Source organism: Ornithorhynchus anatinus, chromosome 3, assembly GCF_004115215.2.
Source record: "Ornithorhynchus anatinus isolate Pmale09 chromosome 3, mOrnAna1.pri.v4, whole genome shotgun sequence".
NCBI classification, from domain to species: Eukaryota; Metazoa; Chordata; class Mammalia; order Monotremata; family Ornithorhynchidae; genus Ornithorhynchus; species Ornithorhynchus anatinus.
In genome coordinates this window covers 98,428,751-98,445,669 of record NC_041730.1, presented here as the reverse complement: position 1 = coordinate 98,445,669, position 16,919 = coordinate 98,428,751, and the positions used below count along the sequence as shown (strand labels likewise).

General features: G+C 41.9%; 1 protein-coding gene across 4 annotated transcripts in view; it reads right to left on the bottom strand.

Moving 5' to 3' along the window:
- The window catches only part of ARID5B (AT-rich interaction domain 5B), a 160,612-nt gene extending 146,225 nt beyond the window's left edge, over positions 1 to 14,387 (bottom strand). The window contains exons 1-2 of one of the 4 annotated variants that reach the window (XM_029059590.2): positions 13,996 to 14,387; positions 13,336 to 13,590 (exon numbers count right to left, since the gene is read on the bottom strand). In XM_029059590.2, the coding sequence (XP_028915423.1) occupies positions 13,336 to 13,590; positions 13,996 to 14,016 (276 nt within the window). In that variant the 5' untranslated portion in view covers positions 14,017 to 14,387. Of the gene's footprint in view, positions 1 to 11,758; positions 11,823 to 11,920; positions 12,090 to 13,335; positions 13,591 to 13,995 lie in introns of those variants that run through there. The other 3 variants (XM_001510035.4, XM_029059591.2, XM_039911545.1) reach the window with 3 other exon arrangements.
- Positions 14,388 to 16,919: the final 2,532 nt, after the last annotated feature.

The window sequence follows — 16,919 nt, the reverse complement described above, 5'->3', positions numbered from 1 at the left end:
TTAACTTCAAAGCCTGTTTGTGACCATTTTAATGTTCACACAATTAAAACTAACCCCCACAAACCCCCAGCTCGAATCATTCAAATAAGAAGTAGGAGACAGCTGGGTCCCGTTTGGGTTTTTTTCCTCCATTCAATCCTATTTATTCAGCACTTACTGTGTGCAGAACACTGTACTAAGTGCTTGGAAAGTACAATACAACAATAAAGAGAGACAATCACTGCCCACCACAGATTTACAGTTCTGCTGACCCCCACAAAAGGCAAAACCACCCCACCATAGCTGTCCCTATACACTACAAGGACTCAACCAAAAACACAATGGCATTTTAACAACTTCCAACCTTTTATTCTGGGCATTACAGGTAGATTACTCTCTCCCTTGGTATGCAGTTTAGCAGGGCCTGAACCACATGAATAAATACTAAATGCGGGAAAGGGAATGCTTTTTCAATGAAAACACAGAGAGAGAGAAATCTTTCCACATATTTGGATTAGCTCTATTTTTTTTGGTAATTTGGCAAGTTAGTTTCAAGTATTCAATGAGCAGTTCTAAAGTACTTGCTCCACTGGTTAATGGCAAAGGTATATTAAGGCTATTTAGAAAGCTTTAATGTAGAAGTCAAGTAAATCTTTCTGTTTTGTGTAACCTCCTCTTAAACATAAACATATGATTTAGACATGCTCCCTCTTGTTAAACATTTTTTGCACTGTTCACTCTGCACAGTTCATGTTATTATCCTTACATGTGCAATGCCAACTGAATAATTTGAGACCAACAGCTTTATTTAATAATATAATTATCCTATATTGGATTACTTAAAAGGGCTTTGTATTTTATGTTCTAGTTTTTTCCAATACTATTGATATGCTCTGTCACAGTAAATGATTCAGGCTTCAATCAAAGAGACAGAGACTCGGTTTGTAAAAATATTGTACGTTTTTGAATAAACTAGGATTAACGCAAGAGCCAATTTTCAACCACAGTTGGTGACCTTTATACTCATGTACAATAGAGGCAGTGTGGTGCAGGGACCATACCCAGGACCAGAAAGGAGGAACTTCAAACCCAAACACATTCCATTTCTGGGATGCTACGTCACAAAAGGACATAAACCAGAATTAAAGCCAATGTGAGTCAACTTCCGTCATTAAAAAACAGAAGAGTCAGGTTTTCTCCAGAGCACCTCTTCTCCCCTCCCCCCGGCCCCGCAAAAAGCTTTACAGCACCACAGATTTATGTTTTCAGGATTTTATTTTAAAACTCATCTACACCCTTCCAGGAAGAGAAATATGTGACTCTTTCTTCAAAGCAGTTGATTTCAACATGATGTAAATGATGGAGAGTAGTTCTTGTGACATAATTGCCGCTCTGGGGCACAGCAAGGCAGAAGGCACAGCCAAGTGATGCTAATCTCTTGTGGATGTGGCTCACTCATTAAAAATACAAGTCTGGGAATTGCTAATACAATGAAAAACACTTATCATTCTTTCTGACACTTGGGCCAGGTCCACACTAGCCAAGTGGTGAGTTTCACTGTATTAGCTGGGACAGCGAAAAGTTGAGGTCATTCATTACCCGGATCATCGAGAATTCCCTCTCCCCTCCAACAACCATACTAAAGAAGGTCGACAAATTATTGAGAAAGAGAGGTGAAGGCTCAATGGAGGGTCTTGAGTTGTGTGTCAAGACCAGTTTCACCATGTAACCAGCTCCCCCTCCGCTTTATTTTTACCTGAGTAGACAGCTCCTCTAAACAGTCCTTCAATCAGATTCATTGAGCACCTACCGTGTGCACAGCACTTGGGAGAGTGCAATCGAAGAGAGTTGGTGGACCTGTTCCCTTCCCCCCACGAGCTTTCAAGTCTAGAGTCCAAGTTCAAGTCCCTCAACTAACAGGAACACTATTATTACTAATCAAAAATACTGGCGTTTAATTGCTTACTAAGTGCCAAGCACCATACTGAGTCCTGGGGTAGATATAAGAAAATCAGGTCCCACATAGTCTAAGTAGTAGGAGGAAGAACAGATAATGAATCACCATTTTGCAGATGAGGAAACTGAGGCACAGAGAGGTTAAATAATTTGCCCAAGGTCACCCAGCAGGTTAGTGGCAGAACGGGGATTAGAATCTAGATCCTCTGACTCCCAGGCCCGCGCTACATTACATGTTATGGACATGTTACATTATGTCACACTGCTTCTCACCATGACGTCAGGTTAGAGAAAACAACCAACAACATTTTCCCCGCCCCTTTCCCTCCCTCCCCCCCACCCCCCCCAAAAAAACACACAAACCAAACATTGGTTGTTGACAGTTAGACTACCAACAAATCTTTAAAAGATTAAAGAAACTTGCTGTCTACCATTGATGTCATCCATAATTATATGCCCGTGAATTCAGGCCGAAACCACCCAAGCAAAGAGAATTCATGACAAGAAAAAAGAAAGAAAATTGTTCAGCTCCTATCAGATTAGCTGTGTACTAAAGTGATGGATCTGTGAAAGCTCCACTGAAAATCTTAAAGGAAGGGAACATTTACACATTTTGGGACCACAAAGAAATTAGGTTTGCAGTTGAAAGTGCTGAACACTAGTTTCAGTTGTGCTGGGGAATTAGATTAATCTCCCCTGTAAAGAATGTTGACCAGCAAAGGAAAAAGCCTTCCCCCTCCACGCAGTTGTCTAAATCTTGAAATAATTGCCTATAAAAAAGTCACTCTATCTTCTGTTCCCATAAAATTTTTAATCTTATCTCATAATTTGAATACACCATCCAAGATTTAGCAGCTAAGTAAAATACAGCCTAAGGAAGCTAGGGGAGGTAGTTGAAAGGCAACCTGTTGATAGAAAAGACTCTTTTATTGGTTTTAGGAGATAAAATGGAGATGTTAGTTGCTTTTTAAAAGGTAGGGCTCAGGAAGGAGCACTATTATGCTGAAATATCACATCTCTGTTGTCTAAGCAACCACCGGTATTCGAAAAGAACCGAGGATGATATTGCCTGCCTTAGCAGAGAGTAACATGCATACCTACAAGGAAAAAGACTCGGCAGTTGAAAAAGTGGAAAGCCTCATTGCTCCTCTCCCTGCCCACCCCCTCTAAAGAAGATTTGTTTTAAAGGCACTTTGCCACAAGACAGCTTGCTGGAACAGCACCGAGCAAGCTGTGGAGTCCCTTTAATCATAACTTCTTATTCAGAGCCAATTTAGAGGAAAGGTTTCTTTTTCTTTAAAGAAAAACAGAAGAAAGCCTTAAAAAATTATGGCACTGAGATCTCTCAAAATTTTGACATGCTGAGAATGTTTCATTCTGCGGCTTCCAGGGGTCATTGGAGGAATTTTGGAGGTCAAAAGTGATTTGAACACCTGCTCGGCCGCCTATTGAATTACTGATCTAGTAACATCAAATATGGGACCAGGAGAAACAGGAGCCATACTCTAAAAATGCCTGTTGATAATTATAAAAGACATTGCCTGCCACTTATCCGATCAGTACAATTTGCATTAGAAAAACATCTTCAGACTTTTTATTGGAACCTTTACCACAGCAGATAGCTGGAGATGCATATTTTACAACCCCGGTGCATTGTTGCTGAAAACACATTCACCCACAGGAATACAAAACACAATTAGTCTATTATGGACTATGTTCACACAGGATAATAGAACTGTACATTTCACTTATATATAAAGGGCTCTATTATGGTCTTTATTTACACTCCCATGTATGTTCAATTTTGCTGTAATTTGGTTTAGAGGGGTGGGAAGACACAGGGCTCACTGGTATCCGGTAGAGCAAATATCTAGGGGAATCCTTTTGGTACTTGGAGGTGACCTGTCCCCCACCCGAGGTTCACAGGCCTACCGGTCTGACTACAGCCACATCGAAGGTATGGTAAGGTAGGCACTTGTCTCAGGAAATGTGACACAATCCTTAGGAACTACAGTCATGATGTCCTAATCCTGCCCCTGATAGGAGAGGGGTACGGGTGATGCAAGAGGGCGGAGGTTTCTGCTTCTCTAAACTCACTCGCCTCTGCATCCAGCATCGGCTAGCCCCCTTTTTTCCATTCACTTCTCATTCGACTCGTGTCTTACATTTCAGTAAAAACACTTTTTTTTTCCAAAGCCACACTGTGTACCAACACCTTGTAGTGCATCGTCGATAGAGAGAAATGAAAAGAAAAAATAATTGACAGAATGAAGCAAATTTTAGGGTTGCCAGGAATCCCAGATAATTAGGCATCACTGAAAATCCGATTCAATTTGACTCCACCCTTAACTCAGCGGATCAGGACAAGGTATCGGGAGGTGGCAGGATGACAGGGGGTGGAGGCGTGGGCCAAGTTTGAATAGAGCTCTATGGTAAAAAAAAAAAAAGGCTGCAACATCTGGAAGGCAGGTTTCTTCCCTCCACCTTGATTTTCTGCCATTCCGCTTATTGAGGCCTCTAGAAGGAATAACTAGTTAATGTCCTGTTAAAGCCCTTACCACGATGGCACCATCTACCGAGCAAAAGCATATTGTTCTTGGGGAGCCTCCTCACTCCTAGTGGCAGAACCCAAGTTAGTGTTATTTGGCAAACTGCAAACATTAAATATTCCAATCCCAAGCAAAGAGAGGGCTTGGGACGTCTGGAACGGCTCAAGAATGGGAAATATTTACTGCTCTCATCTAATGGCAATTGTAGGGTTGACATAAAATCTTCTGGAGGAGTTGAGAAGGCTATTTTTTCCCACAATGGCATAAGACGCTCATCCTCTAACCACAAATCCCAGATGGCAGCATTGTGGGATATCACAGAGCCATTTTGAAAAAGCTAATTAGCTTAATAAGAGGGACAACTATGTATAATTACCTTAATACATGCTATTCTTTCAGTGAAGATCTCCAGATTTCAGAACACTGCCCACTGAGGAAGCAGAGTGCTGTCCTGACCTAGGAGTTTCTGGGTAACCGCCTGAAAGGAATAGACAGACTACAACCCACATTTAGCTGGGAAGCCTTATGGTGGGATACCTTTCTGCTGCATCACTCTCGGAAGAGGGTCAAGCTAAGAAAGGAAAAACTACTTGAGTGTAGTCAATGTCAAAATTGAGAAAATGTTCCAAGGCAAAGAGTTATTCAGATAAGTCAGAAGATAACCTTTTTCTCAGGCAAATATTTTTAAAAGCTTCAAAGGTTTCTTCCAATGCATCGGTTGGTGAGAATCACATTTGCCCCCAGGTCCTGGGCAGGTATTTGCCCTCTCAATCGTAGAATAAGATGGATATGATGTGGTGTTGGGGGCGGGGGAGGGAAGAGGAGGGGAGAAACCGGAGGGCATCTATACCTTGCCTGCTGCCAAGGGTCCATGCAGGACAGACAACAGAAAACAGAAAGGTCAGGAAGCTGTAAATTGCCCGGGCGTGATAGGTCGCTTCTCGTGCTAAAACAAGTCCTTCAACAGCTTCGTTTCCGAGTGACAGCATTTCTAGCCAAAGCCAGAAATACAATGTAACTTGGGACAAAAGATAAACTGACAAACCAGGGTGAAAAGCATGGAGAGAAGGGCCCGTACATGAATCGATCAATGGTATTTACTGAGCACTTACTGTGTGCAATACTAAGAGCTTATACTATAGCAGAGCTGACAGACATGTTCCCTGAACATTTTGGATCTCCACTACAAACACTCTTTTCTTAGCGGAAATCAGGACAGGATTGAAATCAGAGGCAACAGGAATTCTGAACAAATGGGCAAACCAAAGTCAGTCAGAAAGACTTCACATCAGATGTTCTACAGATCTCAAGTGATTGTTTCAGCATGGAAAGCTGACAGACTGACACAGTGCCAATTTGATGTGTACCGTTGTAGTATGCAAAGCCTTACTCGCAGATTACATAATTATACTTTTTTCTTAACTAGAATACATTGCATTAGCAGGTTTAAATTATGCAAGCTCATTCTTTTGTCTTCTGTTGTATTGTGTTCTATTGTGCTGGTAAAACAATATGTGCTTTAATTAGCAAATATCTGTAAATAATTTACTTGCTTTTCATACAACAGAACAATGAAGCCAATTTCCACCATACATTCACTGAGCATGTACAGTGGGTTTGATGCCAGAATCTTCCATTGTTCAATAAACTATATCAAGCTGTCCAACACTTTCAGCCCATGTCAAACGACGGAAGAAAGAAACCCAAGTTCTTAACCAGTCAGTAGCAATCCTTCTTGCAAGACCGCTGTGGGGGGAAAGAACATAGGTTCTCTAGGATGGGCTAAGGTGAATCCTTTCCCTCACCTTCACACCTTTCAGCGGCCATGCGGCCCTTCTCCGAACACCAAGGTCTCGGGACTAATGTCGTCTCTGCTGATGCTCTCCTGACCTCCTGACTAGTTTGAGTACAAATAACAGAAAGTTCAATAATATTTCTCTGCATCGCACATGAGTCTGGGCTGGGGAGGGTTAAAGCCGGCCGTGAGCCTGAGCAGAGCAGAGAAAGATGTTAAATCAAATGAATGTAACTGCTCTAAGACTAGAGGCATTATTATTTTGAATAAGATTGAAAAGGCCAGAAAAAGCAATTCAAAAACATTTCAATTATGTATTTCCCAGAACTACATCTTTGGGCAACTCCAGTAATGTGAATGTTACCACCATAATAAAACTTCTTCCCACATAAAAGAATATAAAACAGGTCGAGCGGGATACACTTTATATATCATATGCATATTGTTTGACTATTAATACAAAAATTCAAAATCTATGTATGCTTTACTCTCCTGAGCAATACAGTAATTATGATTAAGGGACAAGTCGCACCAAAAAAAGCCAATTTATCTTACTCGTGCTCAGGAATACTATTGTGTAACTAAGCAACTAAAGACAAAATATGGTCTAATTAATTCACTCCTATGCTTATTTAAAAGACACAATTAGAACATTTTTATTTTCCAGTCTGCACAGTAGCTCAACATGCTTGAGGGTGTAGAATGTAAAGCCTATTATTCTCATAGACAAGAGTTTAATGTTTAGAGCATTGAACAGGCTGGGAACTCAACTATGGAGAGTAATAGGGGCATGTTTGACAGTCTGAATGCACTCAGAAAAGTCACTAGGGATGGAAAGGTAAGGGAAAAACAGGCTTAGAAGTGACCACATACACCAGCCTGCTGACTAATGGCTCACAACTTAAGCTTCTCAGAGTAATGCTTTTACCCTCTGCTTCTTTCCAATGGGTGCTACTGACAGCAGGATGGAAACCGCAGTGCACAGTGTGGAGCACATCAGCAGAAACTTCCGCATATATAAATACACGTACAGTTGAGAGAATATGTGAAAGCATGCAGACGTGAAGATCTACGCTAAATGACACACATACATCTTTAACAATGGTGTTAACAGTGGAGATGATTTCAAAAGCAGAATGAATCTGCACAAGCTATGCTGGAGATGGATGCTATTAGCATGATTTCAGAGCACTCTTTAATCATTTAACCTATATGTGTGTGAGATGTGTTGTCATTACAGATGTTGACAAAACCGGGCTGTGAGATACACACTCTGAGGTCTAAGGACTTGATTGTAATCTCAAATAAGCAGACAAGTATCACAGTGGAGCTTGAAAAATCCATTATTGTGGCAGTGCGCAGTAGCGGATTTTTCAAGAAATGCAGGAATCCATGACCACCTATCAGAGACGGGAATGAATCCTGAAGCAAACGATCAATAAATTTGTGTCAGAGTTCTTTAAAAGCCAGTTCTATTGGGAATCACTAGCTACAACTATTATTCTGAGCTAAAAAAAAAAAAATACCCTGGATGTGCAAGATGACAGGTAAATTATTTTGAATCAAGTAATGATATCTTGGGTATTGGGTAAAATAAGACTTTGGCAAATGAGCTTGGATCAGCGCCTCTATTAAGATGCCATAATGAAGAAGCGGACAATTGATATTAATTACTAACATTGCATTTACACACATGGACCTTTGTATCATTTTGAAAATTGTTCAGTGGTCTAAATGTCAATAGCCATTTTAATGGAAAAGATGAATTACAGCACTTGACCGCTACATCGTCCACTAAGTTCAGTGCCAGTGGATCTATCAGCAGATTATGTTACTACAAAACAAGACTAGGCAAATTTACACAGCTATCAACGGTATTGACTGAGTGCTCACCGTGTGCAGACCCCGGCAATAAGCGACTGGGAAGGTATAATATAACAGAGTTGGGAGAAACGATCCCCGTCCACGAGGAGCTTACATTTTCACGGGGAAAAGAGACATTGCATTACAGGTAGGTGGAAGTTAAGACAGTATAAGGATATGCACATAAATCCTGCGGGACTGAGGGTGGGGTGAATATCAAGTGCTCAAGCTATAAATCTCCAAGTCCCAGGACAGATAAAACTTTAGTCCCATAAAGTATGGCTAACTATACTGCTATTTTCTCCAAGGTCTTTTTCACCCTCTGAAAACCCCAGGATGACCTATGGCTACCTCTAGAGTTCACCACCATCAAAAAGAAGAAAGCTTCATTTAAAAACCATCGACAGTTCCGTCACTACAAGTATTTTCATTATGGAATTTGGATACAATGGAATGAAAGAATTAAGGAACGTTCGTCTCACACTGCAAGCCCACTTTGGGTAGGACATGACCCAAACGTTGGTGTAAGAACATTCAGGGTGATAATAATAATAATAATAATGATGTTGGTATTTGTTAAGCGCTTACTATGTGCCGAGCACTGTTCTAAGCACTGAGGGAGATACAGGGTAATCAGGTTGTCCCACGTGAGGCTCACAGTCTTCATCCCCATTTGACAGATGAGGGAACTGAGGCACCGAGAAGTTGAGTGACTTGCCCAAAGTCACACAGCTGACAGGTGGCAGAGCGGGGATTAGAACCCATGACCTCTGACTCCTAAACCCGGGCTCTTTCCACTGAGCCACGCCCTTCTCTAATCAGTAATGCACTTGCAGGTATCATTTGATTAAGATGGGATGCTGCTAAACTTCACAGCTTATCCATAGGCTAGCCAGTACTTTGTGTTTGTGCCACATTACAGTAGTTAGTACAGTAAAATGGCAATGAGTGGCATGGGTATGAAGCATTCTGCTAGGGGTGGACCTAATAATAATAACGGAGAGATACATTTTAAAAAATGTCAGTGATTGTGGTATATTTAAACCTTTTAGTTCCCACTGAACCGATGGCTTTTATACCAGTTTCATCCATAACATGAATTTCTTCAAGAACACAACCCAACTTTATGGAATTCACTGTGCCTTTATCTTGTACATAGGGATCTCAGAGCCTCTTGGAAGGCACAGGTATATTACCCCTAATCCCATAACTGCAGCTCATATTATATTTTTGAAGAATCAGGTTTAAGTAGGTACCAGGTGGAAAGAGCTCTGTGTTTATAGCCATTAAACAAAGCACTTGGCAACCTAAAAGAAAAAAATACCATTAGAGGGTACCAAGGATTATCACCTGCCTACTTTGATGTTTTTCTTCTCTAAAGAGTCCCTGGCTGAAGAGTCCCTAGCTGTGGGAAATAAATAATTAATTTTATCCCTTTCCACATCCAATACGCCCATTAAAGTGAATTAATGAAGACACTACTGCTGGATCCATTATGGACAGCTCAATCAAAAAAAGTGGTCTCCTTTATGATCACCTACAAATACGACCAGAACTAAATACATTAAAACCAAAAGCTCTGATCTCTCATGGGCAAAAAAAACCAACAACAAAACAAAACAAACTCATAATACTAGTCCCTTAAAAGGTGTTATTCTAACTTTTATGATAAAACCAATTTGTCTCTGAATAAACCATTTCACTTATACCAACTGTCTTTTGATCTTTCAACCCAATAGATTTACCATTCATTGTTCTAAAATATAAAAGCACTGCCATACTTTATTACCAGCATCCATAACATAATATAACCTCACTAAATTCTGCTCTGGGGAATAGAGTTTTCTTGCTAACAATTATGGTTCGCCTAGCTCTTGGATTTATATCCACATATTTCCAGAAATCTCAGAAAGATAACAGGACATTTCTATTCCAAAGCCAGCCTGGATGTCCTTTAGGAATAGATGATGTCAGTTACATAAAAGAATTATTACCCCGATTTAGTTACTTAAAATAAACTGTGCTATGCTGCCTCAATGTGCTAAATGTTTTCCTTAAGTAACAGAGTGCGACTGGCCAAGACGACTTTTTACACTTAAATACCAAATTTATCATTCCAAACTATTTAAAATCAATAACAAAAATCATTTCAATGTATAAAAACAAGTTAATGGAGTAAGTGAAAACAAAGTACATGTCTTAATGGGAGTGTTATGTTGCCCTCTCTAGGTGCCGGCTCTAAATGCTAGTTTCTGTAGGCTTCCAGCCAAAGAAGTATCAGTGTGTGCTGTTGCTGTTTCTGCTGCTGCTACTCTGCTAATGAATGACTAACTTAGGCCAGAGGGGAAATGACATCACCTGGGTGTAAAACAGATCTGCATTAGGAAACTTTCTACCTGCTTTACATTTGTCATAATTATTTTACACAATGCAACACGTATTTGCATAATTTTGAGGCGTGTCATTATCTCAATTGAAAATTGTTTTAATATGGCTGAATGATTCACCATGACATCAGTTGAAATCTTAATGAAATATACAAGTACAATCATACAGCTAATTACTAACCCTGTTAGCATTAAAAAACAAATCATGCATACTATTAGAGGATGCATATGCAGCTGAGAATTATAAATACCTCCCGCCTCCTCCCCACCCCCTTGAGTTCACCTTTAAATGGTAAGATTAATTTTCTTAGGTAAGGCTTCTATCACAAGAACATCATGACCTGATCATCAAGGCACACTAAAACGCTTCACTTCCAGTCTCTGTACCGATTCAAATAAGTCATTTATTTATTTGGGGGGAAAAAATAACTCATCATCAGCTGTTTTCAAAGATCTGACCTTCACTGCTCCATCTTTTAACCCCAAGCCAGGTTCTCGATTTAATTACACAAACAGAAATTAAAACCTGTTACAAGTGAGGTCAACGAGGGGTCTATTCAAATATCACAATTACATTTTCAAAAGAAGTGACCACAAAATATCCAGTAAAACAGTGAATAATTTCCTTTTGGGTTGAGTCATGAGTCTATTAGACCCAACTCTTTTCTGGATACTTAATCCTTCCCCTTTTTCAGATCACAGGCCATGTTGAAGTAATAAATTTGAAAAGCAAATAATAAGGGATAGTGAAGGGGGGAGGGAGACAGCTGCACGGGGAAAGTTGGATGGCGGGAGGGGTTGGGGGGGAACAGAGATATTGGGAGAAGGGAGGTCAACCTGTTGGAGTTTTCCAATAACCTCTGCATGTTACCCAACATCAACTCCTTAATTGCAGACATCAGAGAAGATGGGCCATTAAAAAAAAAATAGAAACGAAAAGTAGGGCAAGGGAGGGCAGGGGGGTGGGGGGGAGTAGTAGGGGCCAGGGAAATGCTTATTTAAGAAGAGCTTGTTTCCAGGGCAAGCTGTTTGACAAACTACAGTAATTAACAAACATATAATACTGATGGGTAATTCGATCCTGGGAGAAAGGGGGGAGTGGAGGCAGGGGGGGAGTGTGGAGAAAAGTACAATTAAGTCCATCAGACTATGGAATGCTGAAGGGGCTGGCAGCTCGGGTTGGATGAGGAGTTAATAGGTGAACATTATTAAAGGAGCCTTCCACCTACCTTGCACCCCAGGCGCCTGGCACATTGTTAGTAAGTTGCATTCGGCCACAGTCTGATTAACCGAGCTTTTTTCTCCCCCCCTCCTCTTTTTTTTTTACCCCACCCCCACCCCCCACTTGCCATGCAGCCGCATCCACCTCGCGCCGTGGGCACACACCCTACCAAAATAGTTCCCCAGGAACAGAGAGGAGTCAGCTGACAGCAGGAGCCCGCAGGACTGCGGTCATACATGAAATTGCAGATCTGGAAGAAGGCAGAGCGGAGCCAGCCCCTTCCCCGGGATCATCGGGATTGCCATCTGCCAAGGACCTGCACGTCTTACACCTTGCTTGCCTGGATGGCCCGGCCGGGAAACGTGACAAGAGAGAGGAGGGGGCGGGAAGAGGCTGGGGGCAAGAGTGGGGGTAAATAAGGGATGCAGACACCGGAGAAAGGAAGGTAGGGTGGTCTCCTCCCTCTCCTCTCCCCCTCCCCTTCCACCATTCATTCATTCAGTCGTATTTATTGAGCGCTTAGAGTGGGCAGGGCGTTGGACTAAGCGTTTGGGGAAGTACAGTGGAGCCTTAGAGACAATCCCTGCCCATAAGGAGGGTCACGATCCCTGTCCCACATGGGGCTCACAGGTCTCCATCCCCATTTTGCACCCTTTCTCTCATCCATCCTTACCCCCCTGGCCAAAGTGATGTCTGGAAAAGGAAAATCGTTGGATTTTAGGGGAATGAGTGAGACTCCCACACCCCCTCCCTCTGTTTTCTCTCCCTCCAACACCCCGCACCACCCAACCCTCCCCCCTGCACCCCCCACCCCTTCCCCTATTCACGTCCACTATTCTTGGAGTAACTGAAAACCATCACATCAAATGGCACGTATCGGAAAAAAAGAGAGAGAGAGAGAGAGAAAGATAGTTGTTAATGCTTAACGTGTTTGTGCTGGTTACACGACTGCTTTGAAATACGCCCGGGCGGATCTGCAAGTTATTTGAATGTATTATTCCAGTACCTGTCATTTATCACTTTATTCAACACGTCTTTGCCAGCTCAATAGCTTTTGATCTCCCTCAGCCTCCATTTCGTAATTTCCGCCCTCTTAAACATAACCAATACGAAAAAAAAAAAAGTGAACAATATCGAAACCCACCGAAAGAAACCCAGCCCCGACCGAGCCAGACGAGGTAAGGAGAAGAAAAAAAATCAGCAAAAATACCCCCCCCCAAGAAAAAAATGCATGTGACGTTCAAAGAGCAGCAGCAGCGAGAGCAAACGATCTGACACCCGGAGAGATCCTTCGACAAAAACCCCTCTCGAATAAGTTATTTGATCGTTTGGGAAAATGAGCGGTTGGATCGGCGGCGTTAAGCTGACAGCCAAACTCTGACAATGGCAAAGTGCTCCAGCCCCAGATCGGGGCGCTACCCCTTTAAAAAGCGTCTCTCATGCTGCCCTGCATTAGTGAATACAGTATTTCAAGCCTGCCCTGTATTAAGCATGACCAGAAAAATAAAAAATAAAAAATAAAATGAGACACACACACACAGAGCGAGAGAGAGAGAGAGAGAGAGAGAGAGATATGTTTACCACCTCGCCATGGTCGCTATTTCTGCCCTGGGGAGTATCTTCTGGGAGGAAATAAAGTTTGGAGCTGGATAAAAGTTGCCTGCTAGTCCTCTCTTCCCACAACAGCTGGAGCTCCGCTATGCAAATCGGATCCTTTGGCTTACATCTTACAAAGAAAAAGTCGCCAAGGGACAAAATTCTTGGTCTGCCTTCAAGGTGGAATTGAAAAGCCTTGTAGAAAATGTAAGGTCCGTGCAAACCACACGGAGAGCCGACCCACTGCAGGGGGAAAAAATAATCAAATAAATAATGATCATAGCACAGACATGCACACACACAGAGAGACACCCAGCCACTCACCCACATACATCAGATATAAATTGGGTAGAGAAAAAAACAACACATCACGCAAGCTATTTGCCTTCCTTTAAAAACTCGCGCCCCCCTCCCCTCGCCCCCCACCCCGCCCCGACCCAGGAGGTAAGATTGCATATGGATGTAGGAGGTGTGCAGGAATTTTTTTTAAAAAAAAACAATAAAAATGATTTTTGGAGGTGCAGGGGGCAAAAGTTTGGTGAAAAGTTTGTAGAGGGGGCGAGGGGGGGGAGATGCAGGGGCATGGGGGGGCTGCAGGGGCAGGGGGATCGAGGGGGGGGGACGGAGGAGCGGAGGAGAGGAAAATACCTGGAGTGAGTTGAGCTCCATCTCGACGTTCTGAATTGATTGAACTCAACATTCTCTCCAAACTTGTTGGCTTGAATGGATTGCATCAGGTCCTGGAAGGGAAAAGCCTGCCCGCCTGCCACCGGGCGCCGACACTCAATATAAAATCGCCCCTCGGCCTCCTCGGCTGCACCAAAATGTCAGAAAAGCCCACCCAATATTTCTCCACGGCCCCGACTTTCCCTCCCTGTCAAAAGAATCCGACTTTTCTCGCCATTCCCCGGTGATCAAATTGATAATAGGGGAAGAGGATCGGTCGGAGCCCGGAGGGTCGAAGGCTAGATCAAGGCAGAGAGCGTTTCTTAAGGCCGATCAAAATATCTTCGGTTAGGGAACCGTCTGCGGGCAGGGCTCACCTTTTCACCCATCTCGTTTGGGTTTCTAGTTTGCTTTTTGTATTTTTAAGGAGGCCGAGTGTGGGAGAGTGTCGCTGTGCATCTGCCAGGACCTGCTTGTATATGTCTAATATAAAGAACATTTCCTGCAGAGATTCAGGGGCGCTGCTCTTCTTTCTAATGCTCTTTAGCAGATTTGCTTTTATTAGACATGTAGATTTGTTTGATAGTTAAATTACGCTTCCTCACTGCCATGTTTTCCAGAACTAATCTGTTAAATTATCTTTTGATGCCTATTTACATGGAAGGGAAAAGTGGGTTATCGATTATATAAACATATAAATATTAATGCATTTGTTCGCTTTGCGAAAAAAAACACTCAGCAAAAAAAAAAAAAAGAGAAAGACAACTGAGCGGTGCACACATATCACGGGATTTTGCAAACAATATTGAACGGACAGCGACTGCATTTAGGGACTGGAACAATAAACGATGCATGATAAATCAATAAATGGGAGCAGCGGGTCTGCTCGGAATATGAATTCAGCCTCCCGGTTCTGCGTGTGCATTCTTTAATTTTGAAGTATATACACTAGTACGTGTTTACAATGCTGATGGACGCCAAGGGCGCTCTCAAATGATAATGTGTTTATATAACCCAGTGCTACAGGAATAATGTACTGAATGACTCTCTACCCCCGCCCTCCCCCCAAAGGGTGTGGGGGGGGGGGGGCGCTGTCTCAATAAATAGTTTGAAACTGAAAAAAAATCCATTTACAAACTAGTTAAATACAACTAGAAATTAAGCTGTTTAAAACCGGGGGCATGAACCGTGAGACAATAAAGGCTTTAAATGTGTATATTTATTGTTCTTGAGCCTTGGAGCATTGAGAGGCTTGCATGCAGGGTTATTATGCAAACAGTGAGAAACTTAAGAGCGACAGAACAAGGAACAGGCAGAGAGTCTGCACAACCCAGCTCCGATCCAGCTGCCGGAGCTCTTACCAAGCTTAGATTGCATTTTCGCAGTGTTGATGTAAAATGGTGCACGCTCCCCCTCCCCATCCTACTCGTCCTCCCCCTTCGCCCCCCAATTTTATTATGTTGGCACCGATCCCACCAAAGTAGGTCTTCTGGCATGCCCCAAAGTAAACATGTAATATACGGGGAATAAGGTCTGTACAGTATGACAGTTGAAATTTGATCTGTGATAAAATTACAGGATGTTGAAATTACTAGTAAGCTATTTTTAACGCTTTCGCAACGTTTCACCTCTAGTCACAGCATCTAGTTGAAACAGGATTACTTTAATGAAAATTATATTCACATGGCTGAAGTTAATATATCCGACAGAGAACAAATGCTTGATACTCACTTGAGGTAGAGAGAGCTCATGCATTTTTTCATGTATTTTTCATAATGTATGCACCCACTGCAGTAAGAATTAGGGTACTTAACATTATCTAAACCACATTTTTTTTTCTTCAGAAAAAACATGGGGAAGTAATAAAGGCACAGATCTATCTCGTTTCTGTACACAGGGAGATAAACGAAATAAAATGGCAGATCCTCAAATTACAATAAGTAATAAAAGCCTATGCCAAAGAGCAGGGATCCTGAGAGCTGTCGAAAACTATTTTAATAATTTAAAGTAATATCGCAACTCTGCACCATCCAGGAAGACAATATAACAATTTGCTGTCTCCCCATCTTCTGCATTAGCCAAATTATGGTGTGTGCATCACTCTTTAATTATCTTTCTTGAAATTTCATCTGATCTTTAGATTTCATAAACATGGGTTACGAAAAGAAATTACAGTTTTTTTTTTTACTTTATTATACAGTACGCCCTGAAAATGTTTGATTAGAGTAACCTACTTTGTTCATGTTTTTACATATAATGAGTGGATCTGACTAGGGATCAGTTTAAATATTTCTTTAAACATTAGAGACTATGGATATGCGTCTTTGCAGTGCTTGTGAAAATAGACCCCCCCATACACACAGACACTTCAAGAAATGATATTTTAAAGAACTTGAGTTGCAGTATTTTGACAAGATCATATTTGAGATTGACTCTGAGTCAGTTTCCTGTATGACCAATGCAGCAGCAGTTATGCAGGAAACCTCAATAGAATGCTTCAGGGCATCCCTCTATTGTATATTAAATCTCTCTCTCTCTCTCTCTCTCCCTCCCTCCCTCTCTCCGTCTCTATTCCCTCCCTCTCCCCTCGCTCTCCACCCCCCCATCCATATATTTATCAAATACACAGATACCCAGTTCTTTTACAGCAGCTGCCAACTTCAGTCCTGTTTGATGCAATGGTCTTAAAGTGTCTACAGGAGACTTTAATTGGAAACACTGTACCTGCAGGAGCTCCACTGATTTTTTTTTTAATATAAACCCTTAAAAATATACATGATAAGATTTTTGAGATGTTCACAATTTCTGGGGAGCCAGTTTGACTTTCTAAAAAAACAAACACAAAACGAACCCCCAATCTTTAATCAGATGAGTGCTAGATTCAATATCGAGCCATGGGGGTATCC